At 37.7% G+C, this 25,715-nt stretch overlaps 1 protein-coding gene and 1 long non-coding RNA gene across 2 annotated transcripts in view; one reads left to right on the plus strand and one right to left on the minus strand.

Annotated features, from left to right (window-relative positions):
• Nucleotides 1-25,715, plus strand: part of LOC110834387 (uncharacterized) — a 148,822-nt gene that overhangs the window by 92,373 nt on the left and 30,734 nt on the right. The window contains exon 4 of the mRNA XM_087358474.1: nt 3,279-3,353. Within this exon, the coding sequence (XP_087214600.1) occupies nt 3,279-3,353 (75 nt within the window). The remainder of the gene's footprint in view (nt 1-3,278; nt 3,354-25,715) is intronic.
• The window catches only part of LOC147872118 (uncharacterized), a 47,095-nt gene that overhangs the window by 9,154 nt on the left and 12,226 nt on the right, over nt 1-25,715 (minus strand). The gene's annotated exons all lie outside the window — the stretch shown is intronic.

Raw genomic sequence — 25,715 nt, forward strand, 5'->3', positions numbered from 1 at the left:
TTATGCTACAAAGGCTTCATTTAAAAACAAAAGATCTCGAAAATGAAAATCCTGCCGTAAACATAGTCCTTTGAGAATCTGATAGTTGGTCACCTGGTAAAGAAATTACCCAACTTTTAGAGAGCCTGGAGATTTATAATTCCGTTTACAAGATACCGCCGCTGGTATTTATCGCCGAGCCAGATGAATTCATTCCATAACCTCGCACTTTCTTCCCCTAAGAACCATTTAATATTATCCTCATATTTAAATCCGGGTCTTCCGAGTGGTATCCTCCCTTCCGGTTTTCCAGCCGACATTTTGTACCCAATTGTTCTCTTTCGCGTACAAGCTGCATGCCACCTCGATGATCTGATCACTTTAATAATATTTAAACATGCGTTTGTAAACAGGTAAAAATAATTTTTAAAAAAGCAACGGTAGGAGGAAATAAGGTAGGGCGCAAGTTTTCACCGGAATTTGACTTCGCTCAAGTTATCATTTCCTTATGCTTCATCTTGTGATCGCTCTGTTTGGCTTCCGTCCAAGAATCAGTGTTTCCTTCCTGTAGTTCACTTCAGAGGGTCTGTGAAGACGTCCAGTTAAAGTTCATTCGTGTAAAAATGAATAATGACGGGGTTGACCTGGCAGCTACCGTCAAAGGAAAGAGGGGTGGTGTAATGGGGGATGATACCAAGGGGGGGATCAACGACCGTAAGGCAGTTTGTGCTCTGACTCTCAAGGACATTTCACGACGGATCACCAATCATTACCCCGTAATTAATCCCATTGTTTAATAACGTATCATTCTGTATTGATTTAATCACTGGCTTATTGCACATCAAGACTGCCTGGACAGAGAGTAATTACTTGCAATGCTTCTGATGAAGCAGTCCGGTGGAATTTCTTTCCGTTTTCAGTATTCCATAACTTAACTGAGTCACTACTAGCTTGTCAAGAAGGACATTGTCTTATTAATATTTTTATTATAATTGGTCATGTGGTTGTTGAGACAGGACAGTATAGCAGGCGCAGTAATTTTTGGCCGGTGGAGAAGCTAGCTGAGCTGGCGGACGGGCCTAGTCTGTGTACCTGTGGTGGCGCGGTCAGCGTATTTCTTTTGTTTGGGCGTTCAGTCCGATAAGCTCCTCGGTGCAGTCAGCATTATACCATCGCACAAGTGACTCGCTCCGAGCCTTCTCCTTGAAAACTACTGCGCCGACTATAACAACGAAGAAATGCATATACCAGCTTCTCAAGGATCCAGTTATTGCTATTATTATTAACCTATTACTCCGTAATGAATTATAATGTTTCACCATGCTGAGAGACTGGAAATGGCAATCACAGCGATAGTTCTTGGGCATTCGTAGTCTAGATCACTTTTGAATCTTATTGTCATGTCCATTTCCGCGTGCAAATTACCATGGTCTTCCTTCTCTCTCTTGTTATGGTTTCGGGAGTGCTCGCTTGACCTTGGTACTAGAAGGAGGCGAGTATAGAGAACTCGACGTTGACTATCTGACATGTCAAATCGGAAATCGATTATAATGAGAATCGAGCTAGTCTCCCATTACAGAATGGCGCTTTGAAATACCGGGAACATCGTATCCGTAAATGGGTGAAGTGTTTAGTGTTCACAGTGACATTGGAAAGAAGTGAAAGGTGAGTGCTTGTAGACAACGGAATTTGAAACGAGATGATCATATAAACGTAGTGTTTACATTTATTTGTTTAGCTGGACCTATCGTATTCTAGTAGCCGAACACAAAAGAATGAAACGTTTGCAAAACCATGTTAAGTTACCACTCCAAACAGTTGCGTTTACAGTCCAAACAACCAGTTACATACAACACAGATTGCCTCTAGAAATAAGCTTTTGTTAAGCCACTGTAACAGATATAGACTTTGATCTCTCCTTTATGGTAAAAGAAGTAACGTAGATGTAGTTATGTTTCTTTCGGCTTATATATTTGAGTACATAAACTGAGGCATTTGACATGAGCACTGCGCTCCAGGTAATGCATTTCTCAGTCTCCTGTTACAGCTTTTGATCACAGCGATGCTTTGGTATATTTAACAGTATTACATTCGGTCGACCAATTTCTTCTTCTTCCTTTTCGTTTTGTGTAATGCCGTTTATTTCTTTGATGTTTCCCTCCTTTTCTGAGCTACGTAAAATGTTGCTCACTGCAGATGATTGTGGGTTTCGTTGTCTCTTTCACATCTGATGCCTGTGACAGGCACTTGCAGAGCAGTCACCAATCAAAGGAAATGTCTACACTTCTAACTCACTAGCATAGTGTGTGCAACAAAATTATTCTCGTCTGGTGTTTTAGAATAAAGCTACACAAGATTTCTGTCTCCTGGGCTGCTGCGCTGTGTAGTCTGGTCGATGTATACCAACGTTTCAGAGGTCATACTGCCTCCGTCATCAGAGTATGAAGATTTCTGTCTTCTGGGTTGTTGCGCTGTGTAGTCTGGTCGATGTTTACCAACGTTTCAGAGGTCATACTGCCTCCGTCATCAGAGTATGAAGATTTCTGTCTTCTGGGTTGTTGCGCTGTGTAGTCTGGTCGATGTTTACCAACGTTTCAGAGGTCATACTGCCTCCGTCATCAGAGTATGAAGATTTCTGTCTTCTGGGTTGTTGCGCTGTGTAGTCTGGTCGATGTTTACCAACGTTTCTGAGGTCATACTGCCTCCGTCATCAGAGTATGAAGATTTCTGTCTTCTGGGTTGTTGCGCCATGTAGTCTGGTCGATGTTTACCAACGTTTCTGAGGTCATACTGCCTCGGTCATCAGAGTACGAAGATTTCTGTCTTCTGGGTTATTGCGCTGTGTAGTCTTGTCGATGTTTACCAACGTTTCAGAGGTCATACTGCCTCCGTCATCAGAGTATGAAGATTTCTGTCTCCTGGGTTATTGCGCTGTGTAGTCTGGTCGATGTTTACCGACGTTTCAGGGCGATCATCGCTAGACTTCACGGCGCAACAACCCAGAAGACAGTAATATTCAGACTCACCGCCGTGAAAACCTCAGATCCTACAAAGATCTTATGAGGAGGAAGTCTGTCGGATGATCTCTAGCTAGTTCCGAAGTCAAGAATAAGTGGAGTTTTGTCTCCGCGCTTCTGTACGCTTCAGTATTGTGATGCTTAGGTACAGGCGAACTGTGCTTTACATTTACCTGTCTTGTATACCTACAACGAACTCTTGACCTTTCTTCAGGACTTTAATGATTGGCTTCACTCTTCACTAAATCTCTTTCTGACACATTGCTTTGTATTTAATTTCAGTGTGTGTAAATAAAGTGCCGTTGCCTGAAGACGGGATACAGCAAGTAGTGATGTCCTCAGCCGTAACATCGCTAAGTAAGTCTTCATGTTTTCTTTTTATTTGGCTTCCTATACACACAGTTACCCTTTAACGTAGCCGCTCATGTGTAAATGTGGGATCAGCTAAACGTAATTCTTGTCTCACGTGTATCCGGCCTGGTGTACCAGTAACCCGAGGGCAAAGTGCTTTGGAGTTATAACAAAATAGCAAGACATGCCGAAACTGGGTTCTTTACCCTAAAGGCACACTATAAATAAACATCGAAAATTGTTCTGTTCTTTCTTTACGAAATTACTGGTGTTTCGTTATTTCCTCCGTAAAGTATTTTTGTATTACGATGTGTGACAATTAAGTTCCCGGAATGTCCCCGTAAAATCTGTATTTAATTACTTCCAGACTAATGGTTGCTTTCAGCTTCGATGTATTATTCTCCTTGCGGACCAATACGCTCAGTGAATCCGTAACATAATTTTTTGGTATACCAAAAGTACATTAGGTGCTTAATGGTTACACAAGGTAAAAAGGGCACTTACGTATTGTAATCTATTATTATTATTTAGTGTTCTGTCTGACGATAGGTCCATATGAACAGGATCCTTCCATCCTTTTCTCGGACTGGGACCTGTTCATATATGATGACCCAGAAGTGGTTTGCCATTGCCTTCTTCTGTGTGTGAATGGAGAAACCGGGGAAGCCCCCGGAGGAAAACTCCGTGTTGCCTAGACCACGGCCTTGCCCAACACAAGTTATAAATTCGAGCACCCCGGGAATCGAACCCGAGACCCCCAGGATTACAAGGCCAGCGTTCTAACCGCTAGACCACCTCATCTTATTTTTATTTAGTGTTCTGTCTGAGGACAGGTCCATATGAACTGGATCCTTCCATCCTTTTCTCGGACTGGGATCTGTTCATATACGTTCTTGGCAGATGATCCAGAAGTGGTTTGCCATTGCCTTCTTCTGTGTGTGAATGGAGTAATTGTTGGGATGCCACGGAGAAAGGGGGAAGCCCCCGGAGGAAAACTCCGTGTTGCCTATACCACGGCCTTGCCCAACACAAGTTATAAATTCGAGCACCGCCGGGAATCTAACCCGAGACCCCAGGATTACAAGGCCAGCGTTCTAACCGCTAGTCTATTGTAATCTATACTTACGTTTGTTCAGTGAAGTCGTGAACATATAAAAGAGAGAAAAACCAATCAGATGTTCTACAACCAATCAAACTTACCGCTTTGATTACTTGTTGACCGAAACGTTAGATTTCATTATATGTAAAGTTATGTATCATACTTTAAACCTGCTGAATTTAAAATAAAATATTAATGCTATAGCGACATACATCTTGCGCCCTGCTACCAAGTTAAATATTTATCCTCACATACAAGGTGTGCAAACCTACGTTTCAAATCATGTGTCAGTTTCGCTTCTCGAAGAAATCCCACTGAGTTTCGAATTAAGATTTTCCGTTAGTGACAAACAGACATTAACATTAAAGAGAGGATAAAAATGTAAATCAGAGCGAAATTATTCGGAGTGAAGCAGATATAAACCAGCTGCAAAGTGATTCCCATTCATGAGGTACCCCTTCCACAGCTTTTAACCTGCCAACTTCTAATGTAACTTCATTCTAATGTAGAATAACAAACATTGATTTGTCTAATGTAAGTTACATAATAATGAATAATTCCACGTGTGAAATATTTAATATCTGATTCAGAAATATTTATCCAACACGGCGTCACAACCCAGAATACCAGCATCAAAATATTTGAGCCGTAAATTGATCTTATATAAGTTAAAGTTACAATAGGTCTACAGTTTTACTTGTATAGCATTTTTATTTTACACATACGAGATATATTTGTGCGTAGGTAGAACGGAAATGTTTTGAAATTGAACCAACACAATTTAAATTACGAGGTGCGATCGGAAAGTTTCCAGACTGCGCGTATAAAAACCCGTACACTTATCTCAAGTATTAAATTCATCCATCACCCTCGAAGTAGTTCCCCTGGGAGTGAACACAACGATCCCAGCGCCGCTGCCAAGCCTGGAAGCATCCCTGGAAATCTTTCTTTGTCAGCCTGTCAAGCACCATCTGCGATTCTGCCTGAATCTCTTCTATCGTCTCAAATCTCCTTCCCTTAGCTGAATTTTCATATTTGGGAAGAGGAAGAAGTCACACGGCGAATAAGGAGGGTGCGGGATGACGGCCATGGTGTTTGAGGCCAAAAACTGCCGAACTTTGAGGGCGGTGTGCGCTGGCGCGTTGTCATGATGCGTCGCATGTGGAGTTCTTCCTTTAGAATCAGCTGACAGGTCCCATAGCCTATCCCAACAATGTCGCACAAGTCGTTGATGGTACGACGTCGATCTTCGTGAATGGCCTGCCGAATCTTCGTAACATTTTCGGGCGTTGTGCTCGAAGATGGTCGTCCAGAACGCTCGTCATCATCGACAGAGGTTCGGCCATTTTTAAAACGTGAATGCCACACAAACGTTTGTGCACGACCCATTGCGTACTCCCCAAATGCTTGCTTTAGCATTTCATAGGTTTCCGTAGCCGTTTTGGCGAGTCTTTGGCAAGAGATTCAGGCAGAATCGCAGATGGTGCTTGACAGGCTGACAAAGAAAGATTTCCAGGGATGCTTCCAGGCTTGGCAGCGGCGCTGGGATCGTTGTGTTCACTCCCAGGGGAACTACTTCGAGGGTGATGGATGAATTTAATACCTGAGATAAGTGTACGGGTTTTTATACGCGCAGTCTAGAAACTTTCCGATCGCACCTCGTATTAAGAAGGGAAGCACATTATACAAATGAAAACAGAGGATTTATGGAAAGTTATAATATTTATTCAATGAATAAAGCAGCCAGTTACGGAGAAACATTGTTAACGTCTTTGAACAGAATGACAGACTCGCAAAGTTGCACTTCGTTACAAACGCCGTACGTCCATTCACCACGGAATTTATTAGTTCGCATTGCTTCATTGTTTACTTTATTCTTATAAGTGGATCATTTTGGCATACAAGTATGTCTTCGTAACTTATGCAAGCAAAGGAACACAGCCCAATTAAGGAAACTACTTCGAAGCGACCAACGCTAACAATCGAAAGACTTTCCGCTCTCATTTATATAAACTTCAATTAAGCGGCCAGTAAGACATAACTTACAAGATACCTCACTAAGAAAATCAGAATTTGTTATTTGAACGAATTTAGTAATCTTACAGAATCAGATGCTTCGAATCGATCGGTGCCGAGTTACTAGCAGTTGTTAGTATCGACTTACATTGGCGTCTAAAACATGTTATGTCAGGTCTAGGTGAAATATTTCCCTTCATGTGCTACAACACTTTGAAGTCAGGGATGGACATAATTCAATTTTAAACGAGTATTTTTTTCTGAAATTTGATTAGAGTGTACAGTTGGTCTGATATGATGAGCAGGGTAGCTCGACCACTAAAATTGGTGAGGGGCTTGAAAGGGCAGGGTTTCATTCCTGGGACGGGCACGCAAGTTTTTTTCATTGTCGCCACTTCCAGAGAGGCTCTTTCCTCGGTTTAACGAGAAAAATATTTTAAAATTCGTCTTTGTGTTTGTCCTTTCCATGAATGTTCTCGGTTCTCTTTTTGACGTAAATACGTCTATAAAGAAGGGTCATTCGACAAAAAAAAAAGTGTAACGAAAAAGTGTAACAATGGTTACCTACGAAACGTCATCTGTTTACTCGGCATTGTTGTTACCTAGGAAACATTACATTACATTACATTTCATTATATTACATTACTTTACATTACATTCAGCTACCACAGACCCATCTTAAGCGTAACTAATTCAAGTTGAATAAGCAACGTCTTAATCAAACTTTACTTATTTGTAAAGCGGATATAAAGGAAATATTCAGAATAAAGCCAATATATAAACTTCCTTTCCGTATAGACGTATTTACGTCTAATTCTCCGGAACCGTGGTTCCACTGGTTCCCCGAAAGAAAAACGCAATACATGCAACTTGTGACCCTGTAACGGATATAGACCACTTTAGCTCCGAAACCGGCTTCCCTTTCAGAGGTCGTTATAACTGAGCAGGTAGTACAGGTAGTTTACTGCTTGTTTTTCAGCACCACGTGTGTTGCCGAATGCTTCTCAGTTATTTCTATCTTCGAAGAGAATTATTTCGCCTATGTCCAGACACACAATTCAGTCTTCTGCAACCGGCCAAAAGCAGTACGTCCAATTTATTACAGTATTTCCGTGCTCTTTCCTCCTTTAAATGTATTTGTTCGTCTGTAACTACTGAGTATTCTGTGGTCTTGGATGCATTGATAATTAACTCTCTTGTAACGGAACCCGAAGTTTCAATTCAAGTTGAAGAATACTTTTGTAACTAAATTATGCCCATTTCGTACTTTCATAATCCAGTATTACAAGATAAACTTATATGAAAATCTTATATCTCCACGTACGATATTAAATAAGATATTTGCCTTTCAGTTGGCAATTTTTGTATAATTTAACTACGCCAAAATATAGAATGATTCCAAATAATTGAGTAAAAACGTAAAAGGAAATAGTAGTGGCCTACGTGAAAGGGATATTACATCGTAAAGTCTAGTAGATACTAACCGACCATTCAGAGGAGTTTACTGTCCCTGTCGTCAGCTTTGAAACGTCGGTCAATATGTACCAGACTACACGGTGCGACATCCCAGAAGATAGCCGTCATCAAGGCAGGAACATATTTCAGAACACAACGAAATTTATTGCTAAAGTAGCAGGCAATTTTTTCCGTCGTCGTTGGTCGACTGCGAGGAATGTTGAATTGCGTGATATTTAATGCGAGGCTTCACATCTTAATTGCTTGTCAACACTCAGACACTGGAAACGTATGAAGTGGTTGGCACACCTGCAATTCGATCTGTTACATAAATCTGCCCCCTCCCAGTATTAATTTTTTAAAAAAACGTGATAAATATTACAGACATTAAATGGCGGAAAATGTGTCGAATTGTCATGGAAAATGCAAGATTTGAACTCAGGATGTACTTGATCCAGTTATTCGTGGAACTCAACTCTGTACTTTTCCACCTTCAGCCAAATTAGAAAAAGTTTCCTTCTAAAATACACGGTCATTATGTATCTCATGTTTCAGTCATTATACTTTCAAATATGCTTGCCTATAAGCCGAATGTTACCGAGGCTTTAACAGAGAATTAACTCCACGAAGAACCCACTTCTTTGATAACTGGTCGATTAATTTGCTTGTTGTCAAACGAAGCTACATGTGTTACAGAGCACAGTAATTCATCCCAAAATAGTTTAAAATAAAAGCTGATACAAACTATGAGGTTTAAACGTGATTATAAAATAACAAATGCTTGTATTCAAAAGTGGACTTAATATGCCCCTCAGGCTGAACATTAATAAAAGTATAGATTTACTACAAATGATTGGAGAACCATAGTGGAAACTTCTGGAAACCATGTAGAATTATTAAACTGAAATGAGTATTATTATTAATTAACAAATTTGACTAACCAATGAAACACTGATAATAGAACTGTAACTGGAGTATCAGGGACGTTTGTGTTGTTCGTTGTGTTAACCTGAATGCTCTGCATCTGTGTAATAAACTTCTCTTGGAATTTACGTTATTTGAAGAAATGAGACGTTTAGTGACAAGGCGATCGTCAGAGAAGGTGTAGTCTTCAGGAATTCTTTATTTGTGGACAGTGAAAGTAGATTACATCCTAATTGTTTGGCTTTTCAGTGCTTTGGAGAGAGGCAAGGTTGTATTTGATGGAACACTATACTAACGTTATTTCACTGTTGCACGCTTCAGCATAGCGTAACCTAAGAGAATTTGGAGCCCTATGGCAGAGCTGAGTGTTGGGGTCCAGCGCCGTGATCTTGGATGCTGTTCGTCGCCGTAGATCAGGGGTCTTAAACTTTTTTTTGATCCGGAGCCATATTCACCTTTTCTTATCGACTTGATCTTGTTCCATGTCTTCGTGGTATTGCCGCTGTCTTCGGTGGGTTGAGAGCCCGGAGAATCTTCCGGTTGTTATACGAGTATAGTGATGGAAGAATTCCAAAGAAATTCTAGTTTTTGTTGGGGAGGGCGACCACCTAGTGATAAGTGGTAAGTTTATTATGCAGTCAGGAGGGACTTTGCAACTTGTTGAAGAGGCTAGACTTTAATTTGTTTAAATAAAATACGCCCAAGTTATAAAAACACAAAGTTACAAGTGATGAGTATACCTGAAACAGGATTTGAAGCGAATTTATTCCCGGTTTGCTGAAAACCCTTTTCAGTACCATTCTACTTTACAGCTAACATTTCTCGCAGCAAACAGGGGAAAATTCGCTTCAAATCCTGTTTCAGGTATACTAATCACTTGTAAATTTGTGTTTTTATAACCTGGGCTTATTTTATTTAAACTGATTAAAGTCTGGCCTCTTCAACAAGTCGCAAAGTCCTTCCTGACTGCAAAATAAACCTACCATTTTATCCTGCCATAATCTACATTCTTCCTCAAATCATCACCAGACCTCCTGCTACTGTGCTACTGTCAAGTTGTCGAATAAATTTCATATAATTAAGATTCTCAAAATTGTTTTCAGTCCAGAGTAATCCTCTGCCATTAGCAAGTGCGCAAATCAAACTTCATACTCTCTTTCCAAATTATTTATCAGCGGACTAAACTTCCATAAACGAAAATAACAAGACAGTAATTTTCTTGCAGGTTATCTTGGCTGATACTTGAGACAATATTCGTGATGTGCAGTACAATACGTAACAGTATAGATATCGAATCTCTTTAGTCATTATTACAGCACGTTAATTCTGCAATATTGAGTGATATATTTTAAAATCTACAGTCATTTAGAGAAACTGGTTTCGTTAAACAAATCTCGCAACACCATTTTATAGGATCTGTATCAACAGCATGTCCAGCTGAGAGATTTATGAAGTTGGTACGATTGATTTACTGTATCAAGTAGTGTATGTGTGTCACACTGCAAATAATTTATTTTTTCTGTAGACGCCTATATTTCATCCTGTTTTTAGAGATACAATTTTTGTATATACGTCTGAATATTGATGTCTTTATTTTGCGCTATTTATAATTACTGCAACTAAATCTGAAACAAGCTATTTGTGTTATAAATCTGTTTAAAATGAAAGCGAATTTTACAGTTTTATAGCAAACGATATTTTACTATGGCACACTGAAATGTGTTGCCAGTGTTTTATGTTAAAACAGTAAGTCGCTATTCAAACGAGCACCAACATGTATCTTCAGGAGTATTGGTAATAGTGGAGGATGGCGTATCAAGGAAGATATAACAAAGATATTTATAGTTAGGATAGCGAAATAATTTCAAAGGTCCACCAACAACAGTCAGTGTTTTTGAGACGGCTCCATCACTACCAGGTCGCTCCGAATGGTGCGCTGTTCGCAAGACGTCTGCGATAACTATAGATCAGCAGGCCCGAATTTCATTGTAAAAAAATTGTGTGGTATTTGTTACGTACTTAAAGCAATTTTGGGAAATAATCTCTTAGTTCTTCTATTTACGCTAACTGTTTTCGAAAATTCGGAATTTTACATTATTATTAAACGAGTTAAGGTTATTCAATTTATATCTTAATTGCGTCATGTTTGTGTTATATCAATACATATATTTATTTTTCAGTCTATACACAAAACTTGTTTTAAAATAATGTTGTTTAAAATTTTATAACATTTACAATATAAATTGCATTATGTTATATTTTATAGCGCTTTCTGTGTCGTATAATATTACATCTTTCCAGCGCTTTTGATTTTTGACGACATGTTTCGATGTTTACCACATCATCTTCAGGCTTATCAATACATTCATTTTAAAAACTATTGTACATTTTTGTGTATTGCATTTATTGATTTTTAATTTTCTGTCTTCATCTTGATTTGGAGTATGCATTTAGATGTTCATTATCTGTGAAATTAATTTTTCTTTTTCAAGTTCGTGATTATGGATTTTGACATAGGAAATATAATAACAATTCAAAGAGTGTAAGATTGTAAATTAAAACGTAATACACAATATATTGTGTATAGACTGAAAAATAAATATATGTAGAGTTAAGGTTAGTTTGAGAGTTATATTGATTTATACCGTTGAGAATTTAGTCGATTAGAATTTGTACCTCCGAAACTTCACAGTAGATTTAGATGGAATTTTCTGTTGAAAATATATATTCAAACTTGCAGCCATGCCAGTATATCTGGACTGTTGGGTCGAAACGTCGAAAATGTAATGGAATTCCTGCAGTACTAAACAAATATTAGTTACCTCGCGGGTCATAATTTCCGTTCCTGATAAGGGCAATTAAGAATATAAGAAAATTAGATTTATAACTTGATATGAGATGTAAATGTAAGAAGCTTTGTGCTGATGTGTGTAAACAGTCGTAAGAAATCTGATAAAAACCACGAGGTCTCTGTACTTAACCTGAAAAGATTATAGCTAACTGAAACATACACAACGCGTATGAAGTTCGCGACTACGGATTAAGTTGGCCGTTAATTTTTATTGGGGCGTAAAACTACCAGCTACTCTCATATGACCTTTTTTTTAAAAATACTTTTAGTACTATTGAAAACATATAAAACTGTTTCAAATATATGATTAATAAATGTCAGACAAGTAATAGAAATACATAGGTAAATGCTACTGAAAGCAAATTAAACTTCTCTAGTTGCAAGATATAAGACTTGATAATTTCAATGTTGAAAAGCGAGCATCTGGTATCGTGGCAAGCTGTTCCTGCTAACAGATCAGTAAATGTTGTGAATCTGTAGTGGGGCGCTTAGGTTCGTGTTTGTGGAATAGAGGCTTTCTAACTCTCTAGGTCTTTATTTTTGAGACAGAAGCCATAGAAGTACTGATTTCATTGCCACATAATCAGTAAAATACTCAATACGGGTCTGGTAAGTTTTCGGTATTTGTCACAAGAAATAAGATGCCTTCGTAAAATAATTAATTTTGTGGAAATAGTCTAGTCACAAAACATCACGTATTTGAAAATTAATTTATTTCAAGCTTCTTCGTAAAATTAACTCATGATCTCAAATAGACTTAAATAGGCCTATGTTGTTGGACAAACGTCCAACTGATAAGAACATAAATAACTGTTGATCTTAGGCAGGATTTGGATAGAAAGGGCCCAGCTATTCATGCTGCCTTTATGCATGTGCCCCAAATCAATTTTCAATTAATTAACTGATTATTACGAAAATCTGTAGTAAGTTTTTACATTTCAGGAGAAACTGACTCCGTATCGTAGATCATTGATCCATAACTTCGGCTTTCGTGGATAAGATGCGTGAATACTAAGGGTTTTTCCGACGTTCCGGCAAACATTTAAGTTGCTGTCTATAGCGTGGATATGTAATTGGGGGATTAAAGACGCTTTCTGGATTTGATAGTATGTGGCGACTGGGATGTGTGTCTTACGTCTTAGCTAAAATGTTTTTTTATTACATCTGGGAAGAAGATGACAATATTTGCATCCTGAATACAGTCGAAAGCTAATAACTACCTCTGGCACTGCGGTTCGACCTTTAGCAATCTGTCTTATTGTTAGCATTGTGGAATTTAAAAAAAAATGGTATAAGATTTTCTCATCAGACGGTGTAACACAATATTACAAAATATTACTATGGACACACAAAACACATGGCTGGAAGCAGGCTGGTAACCCCTGGTAAATATCGTTACATTCTCTGACTTGCAGCGATATTTTTATAGTAAGGGGCGTATTTCTATGGAATTAGATGTTGTACAACCTATTAATTTCAACTGGTATGATAAGTGTGAACATGTGTTGTGGTGTTTCACATATCGTCCAGGCGATTAATATTAATAAATTAAGAAAATCTAAAGCAACTTCCGCTCTCTCTACCACACTTTTCCTAATTCACAACAAATATTAAACATTTTATGTCTTTCTACACTTCCTCAAGGTTGTTTGGAAAACTAAATTTTTTCCCTAAAACTGCAATTCCTTTATTTACATACTAACCATCTCCTTCCAACAGAGTCCGTCTTGAGAAGTTAACAGTTCCTCATGGGACTTTTGCCGAAACGTTTATGGAAATCTTAAGTCATTGCTGCTCTCACATAAACCTGCCACTGGCTCCTGTCCTGAGCAGATTAAACCCAGTCCACATTTCAGTTATTTAATATCCGTTTTAATATTATCCTCTCACTCAGCTAATGCCATGGCAGAACGATAAATCGCGTTTGAAGACGTAAGTCAGATTTAACAATCGCTCCGTTGAATGTACGATACACGACAGACGGTTCACTGTGTTCATTTTGCGGTCGTCATCTTGAACTGTTTCGGTCCGTTGAATCATTCAATATTCAAAAGAATATCAAGCAGTCGGAGACAGTTCATGTTTATACCAACAACTGCGGACGCTTCAGTTAATACATCACATCTTAGTTTCTGTACGTCTGTCCTACTGAAACAGCCCGACAGTCTCTTGAATGACGGGTGCATAACTTGTATGAATGCTTTGCAAGGACTGAAATACGAGTTCTAGAATTTCCATTGTTGTGCTCTGATTATGGAAAACTCAAACACTTGGCAACTGAATTTCGTAAGTTTAAATTACTATAACCTTTTCTGCTTCCTCAAGGTCTTCAGCAAATTACTTTATGGTCATTGGAAGAAACTCTGGGAATGTGCAGACGATTGCAAAACATAAACTTAGCTTTGGAAGTAAGCAATAAAATACGAGGGTCGCTCATTAAGTAATGCCCCACATTTTTTTTCTCAGCCAATAATGAAGATAGAAAAGTGCACTTTTACATGCTTGAGATTTGATGTTTCCCGCGTTCGTGTACGGAGTTTCAAATGATTCCAACCGATAGCGGAGCTGTAGTGAACTGTTAAAATGGCGTCTGTGAACGACTCTCGTTACAAGCAACGAGCTGTAATTGAATTCTTTTTTGCTGAAAAAGAAACTGTGGTGAACATTCATAAACGTTTGTGTGCTGTGTATGGAAGCTGTGCAGTCGATAGGAGCACCGTTGGTCGCTTTGCTAAGAGAGTTAAAGCTTCAGGAAGTGAAGAAACCGAGTTCCGTGATCTGCCGCGCTCTGGGCGTCCTGCCACAGCCACCACTCCAGACATGTTGAACCGCACGGATGCCATTATTCGTGAGGATCGGCGCATCACAACTCGACAATTGGCCCAACAGCTTTCAGTCAGCAATGGAAGTGTAATTGCAATTATCCGGGCTCTAGCATATTCGAAGGTGTGAGCAAGATGGGTTCCACGAAGTCTCACAGCAGACCACAGGATTCAAAGGAAAACGATTTCTTCTGAATTGTTGGAGCGTTTTGATGCTGAGGGAGAGATCTTTCTGTCCCGGATCATTACAGGTGACGAAACCTGGATACACCACTTTGAGCCGGAGACAAAAATCACCGAGAAAGAAGAAATTCAAGTCAACTCCCTCCGCCGGAAAAGTCATGATGACTGTCTTTTGGGACAGTGATGGGGTCATTCTTGTGGATGTGATTGCAAGAGGTGCGACCATCAATTCAGACGCGTACATTATGACCCTGGAAACCCTCAAGAAGCGTTTCCGACGAGTTCGGCCTCACAAGCATCCAGCAGAAATTTTGCTCCTGCATGACAATGCACGCCCTTACACAAGTCCGAGAACCCGGGAAGAAATCACCAAATTTGGTTGAACGGTGCTGCCCCATCCACCCTCCGACTCCATCTCTTTGGGCCACTTAAAGATGCTATCCGCGGAACAAGGTTTGAAGATGACGAGAGCGTTATTTAAGCAGTGAGGACATGGCTACGTGCACAGGACAAGAGCTGGTACCGGCAAGGCATGCATGCACTTGTTCCACGCTGGCGTAAAACCGTACAAGTTGATGGGGACTATGTGGAAAAATAGTATGTGTAAAGGAAACATTGATTTATATTGTCACTAAATTTCAGCCATCTTGAATAAATATGTTCTGAGGAAAAAAATGTGGGGCATTACTTACTGAGCGACCCTCGTATCACAAGAACAGTAACTAATACAGTTCTGATGAAAATTTAAAACAGCTGTCTGCTTTAGAACTGTATAAATGGAACCCTAGAAAGAAATGAAGCCAACAGACGTTTGTGGAAATTGAAAGTTGTAGTCAATTTGAATCTGATTGTCAGCTACGTATAAACTTCACAGCTATTTTCTTTAGAATCGAAAGAAATTAATTAGCGATACATGAAGGCTTACCAACCTCGGAAAAGGTAATTCGTTTCTTTCCTTTAACAATAGGTGGATCAATGTAGTTCTTCAATTCCATTTTATGCTTTGAAGATGGCAGGTAAATATCAGCATTACGTATTAACGAAACGTATATGAAAGTGAAACTACAAGAATCTGTATTTGTGTAACGCGTGTTAATAAGCTTCCGTTTTATTTAGAGAAATGTATTACGTCTTTCATATCCCGTCCACATTTCGGTTTAATAAATTGAAATTGCATGTCAGAATATCCAGGATGTTATTAAATTATATTTTGGCTCACACCGTACAACTTGTAGAATACAAGAATAAACTTCTTGCTAACGTATTGTGTGATTAAATTAGTAACAGATTTCTGATCATGATTAATTATATCAAATTAGCGCAATTAAATTATTGAAACTTCTGTCGGGCAACAACTTTTTTATGTTAAATTTTACCTCGTTTTATAATTAGATGTAGACCCATTTGTTCCATAAACGAATTCAATGAAGCTCACAGACCGCGGGCCACATTTTGGGAACCTCTAGTCTACAGAATTCGAAGTTATTCTAAGGAGTATCGGATACAGCGTCTAATACAATTTTTCACTTTCAACAGAAATTCTCATAAAATGCTATTTATCGTTGTAAGCGCAATATTTGAGACACTTTGCACACAAAATCCAAACACATAATAGAATTCTTCATTATTTATTTTATCGGACGTGGTTTTAGTTGCTTTTCGAAATTCACTCACGCTTGAGAGAAAACATATACCGAGTTATCCCGGACTTTTGATCATTTCTATTTCTGTGGCCTGTAACAGGTAAAGGACGGAGGCGTACGCGAATGTGATGTGCTTATTCTTCCTGATTACACGTCCCATCTATAACGAGAACTAGACAAGAGACACCGATTCAAAAAGAAGCCCCACAAAACTACCGTGGTCCGTCACTCAAAACCCCACTTAGCGCCCTGCCCCGAGCATTAAATGAGCTTTGCTGTTTTGTGCCACGACATTAACAACAAAATCTATCCCATGCCAATCCTCTTTTTCACCATGTAACCAGTTTGGTCTCTCAAACTGTACACAATATATATTATATTTCTTTTATTTTTATTGTCGGCCATGATTGTCATTTTGATGAAGGTTACAAAAGTTGAATTGTCTTCATTTTCAGGCAACACTTGATTGTTACGAGGGTTCATTTTCTAAAGAGTGGCATTGCTGGGGCAGGCAATTGAGTAAGATGGATGATACGTGTTCTTCTGGCTTCTGCCTGGTAGTAATTGTCATTGCAGCATCTCGTGTCTCCTTGTAGGATGTGTTCTTCTCTGAATCCAATCTCTGTTCAGATAGACAGTATAAAGTATGCGCCGACTCATTTGGAGGCCTCCTTTTATTATACAGTACTTTACATGTGTGGCAGATACCACACAGAAGTTCTTATTTCGATGCCAGACATCTCAATGAAATATTCAATACGAGTCTCGTAGTTTTCTGTATTCCTTACGGCAGTTGAAGTGTCTTTATAAAGAAAATGGAGTTTACGAAAATAGTCTAATCACAAAACGTTGCAGACTTCAAGAAAAATTGAATGTTTTTTGTCTCTCCCTAAAAGTAAGCAATGAATTCGAAACAGATAACCAGAAGCGAGTAGTTGGATTTATGGGTAGACACAAACGTTTCAAAGAAATATACTGCCTCAATCTTCAGCTATGAAAATGGAAGCAATATGTTGCTCCGAAACGTTGCTATCTATCTAGAAGTCCACAGGGCGTTACAGACCAGAAGGCCAACATCAACAAAGATTCTGAAGTCAAATCCTTCCGCTTTTTTCTCGAGTAAAGATTTAATGATTATATGCGGAAAACAGTGAGCAGTTGAAACTGTTTCATTGCAGTTTGCCGCCTATTAAAATTGTAAGGTGTGATGGGTGTTGGTGCAAAAACATGCTTACGGCAGGTCTTGTAAAAGCAGCAATACTAAGAATCATAGTCGGCAGTACAAAGAAACACAATAGTAGATTTAAAGCAAGATATATTAAAGTTTCACATGTACTTTTTGCGCCACAAGAAATGAACCTACAACTCGAACATAAATCCAAGGTGTCAAAATCCGCTACTTTGCATCAAGATTTAATTTTAGGAGTCGCTGAAGATTATAAACATTCTTTAGAACGGGAGGGTTTCTTGTTCTTCATCGATATTGTTAATTTTTGCTTTTTAAAACACTTCAAATTGTTTGTTGCATCGTAACGTTGGATTTCAAAGAACTGCATAGCGAATCACAAAAAAATTAAAAAAAATTTGCAGACCGTTTTACAATAGTCGTAATTCCAAATGACTGCATCTCGTTCTGCCAGGTCAAAGGTGACCCGCATGGCAGAAGCGAAATGTAACACCGAATAAAGCCAAAGGTTGTAAATTTTACTTGAAAAGATTACATTCTAAGATAGTTTATGTCTGAAACTAGAAAATGGTTGCAGGTATTGTGTTCCGATTTCTGCACAGGATATTTTATTGTTGTGTTTATTAGCATGACTTCCATAAATAAAGACGTTTTTATATAAACAGATGAAGTACCCGAAATGGAAACCCCTTGGCCCAATGCCTGATTTGGCTTTCAAGGAGTCAGTTGTTCAAACACATTAAACTTTTTTAGCTTTCATTTAATTAAAGTCAATTTAAGATAAGCGCAAAAATACTTTTCAGCTTATTTCATATTACCCTGGAGAATTGCAATCGTTTTTAACGCAGTAGGTTTATGAAATCGGTAGTTATGTCTAAAATATTTCATTGTTAAATATCACATCTAAAATTAGTTATCTTTGTAACATTATAAAATTGTTCTGTTTTCAGTATATTTATTTTGTTTTCTGTAAAATAATTAGTCTGCCTATAGAAATGTTGCATTAGTTTCTAATATCTGTTACTAGACAATATTTGAAGGCTGGTTTTCCACTACATAAATTCTCAAGCCCGCCAGGGTTTTGTTGTCGAAGGTGTGCAGCTAATAAGTACTACTCGTCGTATACTTGAAAGTGCATAATGTTGATAGCCGTACACTTTGCAATTCAAGTATGAGACACTGATCGTCTCTTGTAAGTGCGTGTTAGTTAATATTTATATCTGCTTCTTCGTTTGATGGCGTTGCTGTGTGAAACAGATGCTTCCACGTTGCCCGTGGAGACACCAGTCCAGTTGCTCTGATTGTCATTCACGAGGAATCATTCCGCTGTACCAATTACATTTCCTTTTAGAACGTTTGTCGAGCAATTTAAAACGAAATAAAACTTGTTTGGATTTTATATTATGCTACCAAGTTTAACTAACGTATATCTGCTGCTAGCAAAAAGTTACAGTGGTTCATTACAGAATCATAACAGAAGACTGATGTAGAGTTCTAAGTTATTTCGTCATGTAACTTGTTATTTAAATTCTTTAAATTTTTTATTATGATTTCAGAACAGTATTTAATGATTCGAATTCTAAGTTTAATATTTTATTATACATATAATGAGAACAAGGAACCGCTCTACACAATTGAAATAATTTTAATATAAATCTGTTAAACGGGATCAGTAAACCAATCTTGCATGTTCACATTACTGATACGTTTATGATTGAACCCAATAACATGTTCTATAGAACAGACATAAGAGAATAAATTAAACGTATTTTGAATAAAAGATGAACATGACAAAATTTATGGAAATGGGAAGTGAAAATATTGCTTGTTATGAGTTGCATCTAAATCACATGGTTATCGGAATTCTGTGCGATGTATATCGTACATTATTTGTAGATATTTGCATATAGCAATTTCAGAATGTAGCTAGAAAATGTTATCTTAGCGTTTAACATCAATCTGGCAGGATCATGACCTAATTTAAGAGGAGTTTACGGCTTCGTTTCACACTTGAAATGCCCGGAAATTAAAATGTTTTCTGGTACATTTTAATGAAGGGAATGTAGATTTGGTGACGAAGTAATCGGTGTTTATGACGATTATATATGAATTGATAATCTAATACTGTAAAATGTATTTTTATAACTGTTTTTAAGTATGCATCACAACTCGCGTGGTTTTGTATGCTTTGAACTGGCGTTTTTTTGGAGCCTAAGCAAATTTCGAAATGAGATTAAAACATTTTAGAATTTTTTGTAAGATGTTATTGTCTCAGTTCGCAAGCATTAGCTTTGTATCCTGAGTCCCATATTTCTCCTCATGGTACGTATAAAAATCATAATTAACTCTCTGGAAATAAGTCCTAGGGCCCGAAAGTCCAGAACTTTTAATACAAAATCCCGTTCCTGACGTAGTAACATCCGCCACAAAAATTATAGGACTGCAGAAGGCAGAAATGGATTCTGGAAAGTACGCTGCTGTTCCAAATTTAGAACGGAACTGACAGGATATTGTTGCGTTGTCTTTGTTTGTGAGCATGGTACAAAACAAAGTTCCTTCCGCTGAACGGTTTGTAGCCCAGCGACAGAGGTCCAACCGAAAGGGATGGAGAGCCATTATTTGTCTACTCAAGTGTGACAGAAATCCGGCGGCGAAGCAGTCAGAATCTTCTAAAGTTAAAGGCCGAGGTTCGGACGCTTCTGGGCATCAACTGTCCTGTTGCCTCTTGAACCAATCAGCTCGAGAGAATTTCGTGTGTAAAGTATCCCGTTGCTTCGAGCGTGAGGCCGGTGCCATTTGTATTTGTCTCTGTGCCATACGCCTTCGTTAGTTTCGGTAATTTCACTCACAAATATGCAAAACTGAAGGTGAAATTTTACAAATCGGTATATTTAATGTATTCTGCGTTTATAATGTGACGTAAGTTATTCTTATCTGTTGGCACACGTGACCTTCATGAATTGTTTGAAAAACAGTTCTGTATAAATGAGAAAAATTTAAAATTGTAACAGCAGTTTTTGAGAAAATCTGTGTGTTTATTGTGTCGATTTTAATTTAAAGTAATTTTAAACTTCGACAGCCATATTCACAAGGAATTAAACCGATGTTTGAACACGGAAACCATTTTATTTCAACAAGTGAATAACTAGGTTCGGCGTTCGAAAGTGAGGTCAGCGTAAGTTAAATTTATTATGTTACCAAAAAAAATACGTGTTGATTATTAAATATTTTCCCGCGTAAATTTGATTTTTTTGTGAAAAATGTTTTCTTATGATGTCATTAACATTACAATAAGGGCCGGACGAAGGATTTCTCGGTATAATGAAATGGGCTGAACTGCCTCAGATCAGGTCCTGTGGCGTGCCGTTTTGTTGAATATTTGGGTTCTAATGCAATGGACACAATCCGGTTATTAATTTCTTTTTGGTGGCTTGATCAAATGTGTTGAAATTTCACTTATAACTGTAGTCTGTCGTTGATCTGCGGTCCAGTGGTTGGTAACCAGTGATTTATGAAGCCTAAGATACTAAGATTCTCCGCCCTCCTGCCGTTTTCGTTATATACTACCTGAAAGAAACGGACTTCATGGACATGGTAGCTGTTGCATTATCACACCTATTTGAACAGGAAGTCTTCAGATATCTTCACAAGAACACCCGTGACGTTACAAATATACGCACATAGTTTCAGTTTTTCTTAAAAGCTATCGATTTTCAAAGCGAATGAATTTTTAAATTCTTAAGTGTGTCCAACACCTGAAGAAACTTCCAAGAAACCACCAGATTGAATACGAGACGACGATGCAAAAGAACGCGTACTAAAGAATGACAACAATGAGGACCTTCTCCATTTCTTCGGTCAAGAGGCTTCTTTTGTGTTTCTGTTTGTCTGTGACCACTGAAAATATTCTCGCGCCCACATTGAAATAGCTTTCTAATGAACATAGACTGGCAGACCCTCCTACTGGCAAGTGTTCATTGTTGACAAGCGCAAAGCATTGCAACTGTCAGTAACTGACTAAAACCAAACTGAGGAAAATGTTTTGTTAATAGGAAGGAGGAGAATTGGAAGTCTACTAAAAATAGTTTCCGGAATTGTGGAGTTCTGCCGTACATTGTACTCTTGTCTCATGACAGAGATTCTATTCCACAAGGTACTGAATTCTAAGGGCAACGTTGTCACACAAATAGAATCATTGTTCACGGAGAGAATAAGGGATGAAAGTGCCTAAGACATCAATGAGAAATAATGAACTGTGAGCTCTGGTAAGTTTAAGAATGCTACAATTTATTTTGCTGTGTATTAAAACTTTATATACCAAGAGTAAGATTGTAAATGTTGTGAAATATTACGATCAACTTGATATCTATGTTTGGTTATGTTTCTGAACTAAAAAATTATGTAGTAAGTTAATTTCTTCTTATCGATATTGAGATGACAGTATGTGTTGCGATATAATATATATCTGTATTTGCATGTATGCAGACTACAGATATTCTGTCCGTATTTTATTTATTTAAACAAACAGTAGACCGCATTTGAAACGCGATCCACGCATTGAGTACTTTTTAATGTTTTAACACTTTAAGGATCAGTGATAACTTTTTGTACTGCCTGTAATTCTGAAGTTGGCTTACAGGGTGTTTTTATGTGTTTTACATAATTCTCATAGTGAACAGCGATTATTTCATTAAACGGCATTAACCATCTGAACTTTGTAACGGAGATTTGTTATTATCTTTAAGGTAGGGACTGAATGTTTAAAAAATTTATTGTTTGCACGAGCTTTGTTTCCAAACGGTTGAAGAAAGTTATATAATGTTTATAGAAGTAACGAACGGAGTTGTTGAGATGATTCCCTTCAGGTAACGTGTGGATTTCCTTCTGTGGATTCTGCGTTATACGTTTTATCATTAACCTCAAAGGTAACATAAAAATGTTAATTGAAATTTATGGCATAACTAAAACCTAAAGAGGATCTGACATGTATATCTTGGACTGTAGACGAATCGGCTTGTAAAACCACTGAAAAATAAGGTAAACCATATCAGTTCATCGGGGACTGACCTCGTGTTCAAGTGCGCAAGTGATTACGTCCGTCCGTCCGTCCTATATTTCCTTGTCTTATATCGTATTCCTGACAAATAATATTTCTATAAGAATGGGGATTTTAATACTGTAGAAAACAGTTTATTATTCTGAATATCGCTGTCTTCTGGGTTATAGCGCCGTGAATTCTGGTAGAACTTTACCGACGTTTCGGAGGTATTAACTTCGTTCGGTTTCAAAGTTGTAATTAACGGCACTGTGTACTTGTGTACAGTTTATGTGTTAACAGAATATCGAATTATTTTGATTATCGTATTGTATAGACTTTGTAGTCACAATACAACATATTAGTTATACATAACTTGTCTTATATAATTGCAGTGGGAATAGTTAGTTGTCTGACCTTCATTTTCACGAAGGCATGCAAAAATATAAATTACTGCTTATAAAATGTGAAGTAGATTTTAACACTATGGGCGTTCACTAGGGGCGAGGTACCTGAGTTGCTAGGGTAACCGATAAGTGTTGCTGACAGGTAGTGTTCGAATTCTGACCTGTCGAAGTAAATCATAAATGTTGCTACGTGCCTCTTCATTCGAGCAGAAATAATATTCAGACGTTGTACATATTTCTTCAGCTAGCAGGGGGTCGAACTCGGCACTTCCCGCTGACAAATATGAGCTACTGTTATTGGTTGAATTAAGATATGATAGTGAATTGGTTTAAGTGGGCCTAATATATATTTGAAAATTTTATTCTTTAATATATTTATTTATTTTCTAATGATAGATGCATTGACTTTATATAATTGACCTAAACACAACCTTTAAACAGAATTTTTAAAATCTACAAAATAAGACAAAGAGAAACATAATAATAAGTCAAATTGTAAAAAAAATTGGATAAAAATTAAATAATTATTATTTAATATTGGGTATATGGCCATACTACATTATTTAACTGTTAAGTTACAAAAATATGTATACACATTATAATACGTATTCAATTCAATTCAATTCAATTAATTAATTTATTAATTTATTACGTGTTTGTCATCAGCAAGAAGCCAATAACAGGCAAACACTGATAATTCAATTCAATTCAATTCTTTATTATTTGTGTGCTGTATCAACAGCCTGATGGCCAATTACAGATACAGCACAGAGATAAACTCACAAACACAATAAAACATGAAAGGTAAAACAAGCAATATATAAAATACATTGATACGGAAAAATAAATACACAAAAAATTACTACTAACTACATTAGGATATTTGTAAAAATAACATGAATCAATTAAGTAAATTATACTATTATAAAATGTGAAGAAGTGTGACAATTTTCGTCTCGAATATGTCCAAGTCCCTGCAGATAACATTAGCAACTGATGCGCATCTAGCAGAAGGACTGTTTTTGATCAAAGGGCTAAAACTGAACATAGAAAAATCTCTCAGATTCCGAGCAGGGATGCGGAGACCGACAGCTTCCAGAAGGGAAGAACAGTGTTTAAAACCGCAGTAAACCTGCGCAAGGAACAGTGCATCACAAGAATGCCTTCTCTTACGCATACAATGATAATGAAATTATTAACCTTGTTATCGATCTACGATGTGCTTACGTGTTATGTTTACGGAAAACGTGGACGATGGTCATTTTGAACGCCTACGGTAGATTTGTTTATTTTATTAAAATGTATCTACTTCGTTCATTGAATGCGTGTATACATCTTTTTGAAGCCTTCTGTAGTTTTTTTTATCTATTTCGTATAAAAGAAAGGTTTGAAGAGGCAGTAAATTTTTAAAAGTGAAAAAATCCTTTTAAAAAAGTGGACAGATCCTTTTAAAGCGGGATAAATTGACTGGGTTACCTGAGAATAATCAGACAAGATGTGACTGAATTTGAGTGAGATGCCAATTCCTGCGTGTTGTCTTCAGGAGAGAAAGAAGAGATGTGTATTCTGAGCAGCACACAATAAATATATCGGCCGAAAATGGTGAATAATTGGACACGAGTTGAAAATTTTGGAGTTTCCGAACACGTTCGTTGCGAAATTTCATTCCTCATTTATCTTTATACTATTTTTTGCATTTAAGATACAAATGCTAATCTTATAAGGCGAGCAGACATCAAACACAGAATTAACTAATTTATTAATAGTTTATATAATTACGCTATTACTAGATCAAATGAGATGATATTAATGAAAAAGAAATTGGAATAGATATGGAAGGTAGCAGTCATGGCCTGATTTAATGTACTCTTTCAGAATTTGTCTGGAGGGAGTGTGGAAAACTACAAAAACCTCCATCAGGATAGGCGGGTCTTCATAACTAACGTTGAAGTTCAACGTCGCTAGTGCCAAACCCTGCCATTTCATAAGATATTAAATTACTACAGTCAATCTTCATCTTCACAACCTATCTCTCATTTCTATTCTCCTTTTTGTACTTTAAAGTGTGCATTTCCTGAATAGTTTACCCAACGAAATTCTGTATGCAGGCCTGTCCATCATAGCCTATCCCTAGTCACAAACCAAATCTATCCAGTCTCATAGATTTCACCATCGTAGTAATAATAGGTGACGTTTACGTACATTACGAAATTTCTTACCTACGTATATATAGTGCTACTTTTTTTGTTTCGTCAATTTAAAAATCTTTTAAAAATCACAGCGTTAGGTTTCTCCCTTTTTACCTGAAGACGAAGGAAAATGCACGAGGGCCCTAATGATGCAGGCTGCAATGGCCTCTGAAACGTAGATAAACTTCCACCAAACCATACAGCGCAACGTCCCAGAAATAAATCTTTAGACAAATTAAATCATTGGAATAGATACGTCTGCCTCAATTTCCAATCTTGTGACACAAGACGTCGTCGTGTTAGAGTTGAATGAAGCACTTCAGGGCGTGACAACCGGTCGCTCTGCACCTGTGGCATAAAAACAGGTAGCAAGCGGCCAGCGAGCATTGACCCAAATAGGGCTGAGCAGATACATGCGTCCGTCCATCGTACATTCCGAATACATAACCTAGATCACTGGATGCAGCCAGAATGAGTGAACGAGATCAAACCGCTGTGAAGAAGTGTCTTCTATGTTGTTACGCCAAGGAACCTGATAGAAGTTTTCCGTTTCAGAAG

The sequence above is a fragment of the Zootermopsis nevadensis genome, unplaced genomic scaffold (assembly GCF_977971745.1).
Source record: "Zootermopsis nevadensis isolate Lab colony 2312 unplaced genomic scaffold, Znev_1.0 Znev_ptg000030l, whole genome shotgun sequence".
Lineage (NCBI taxonomy): Eukaryota > Metazoa > Arthropoda > Insecta > Blattodea > Termopsidae > Zootermopsis > Zootermopsis nevadensis.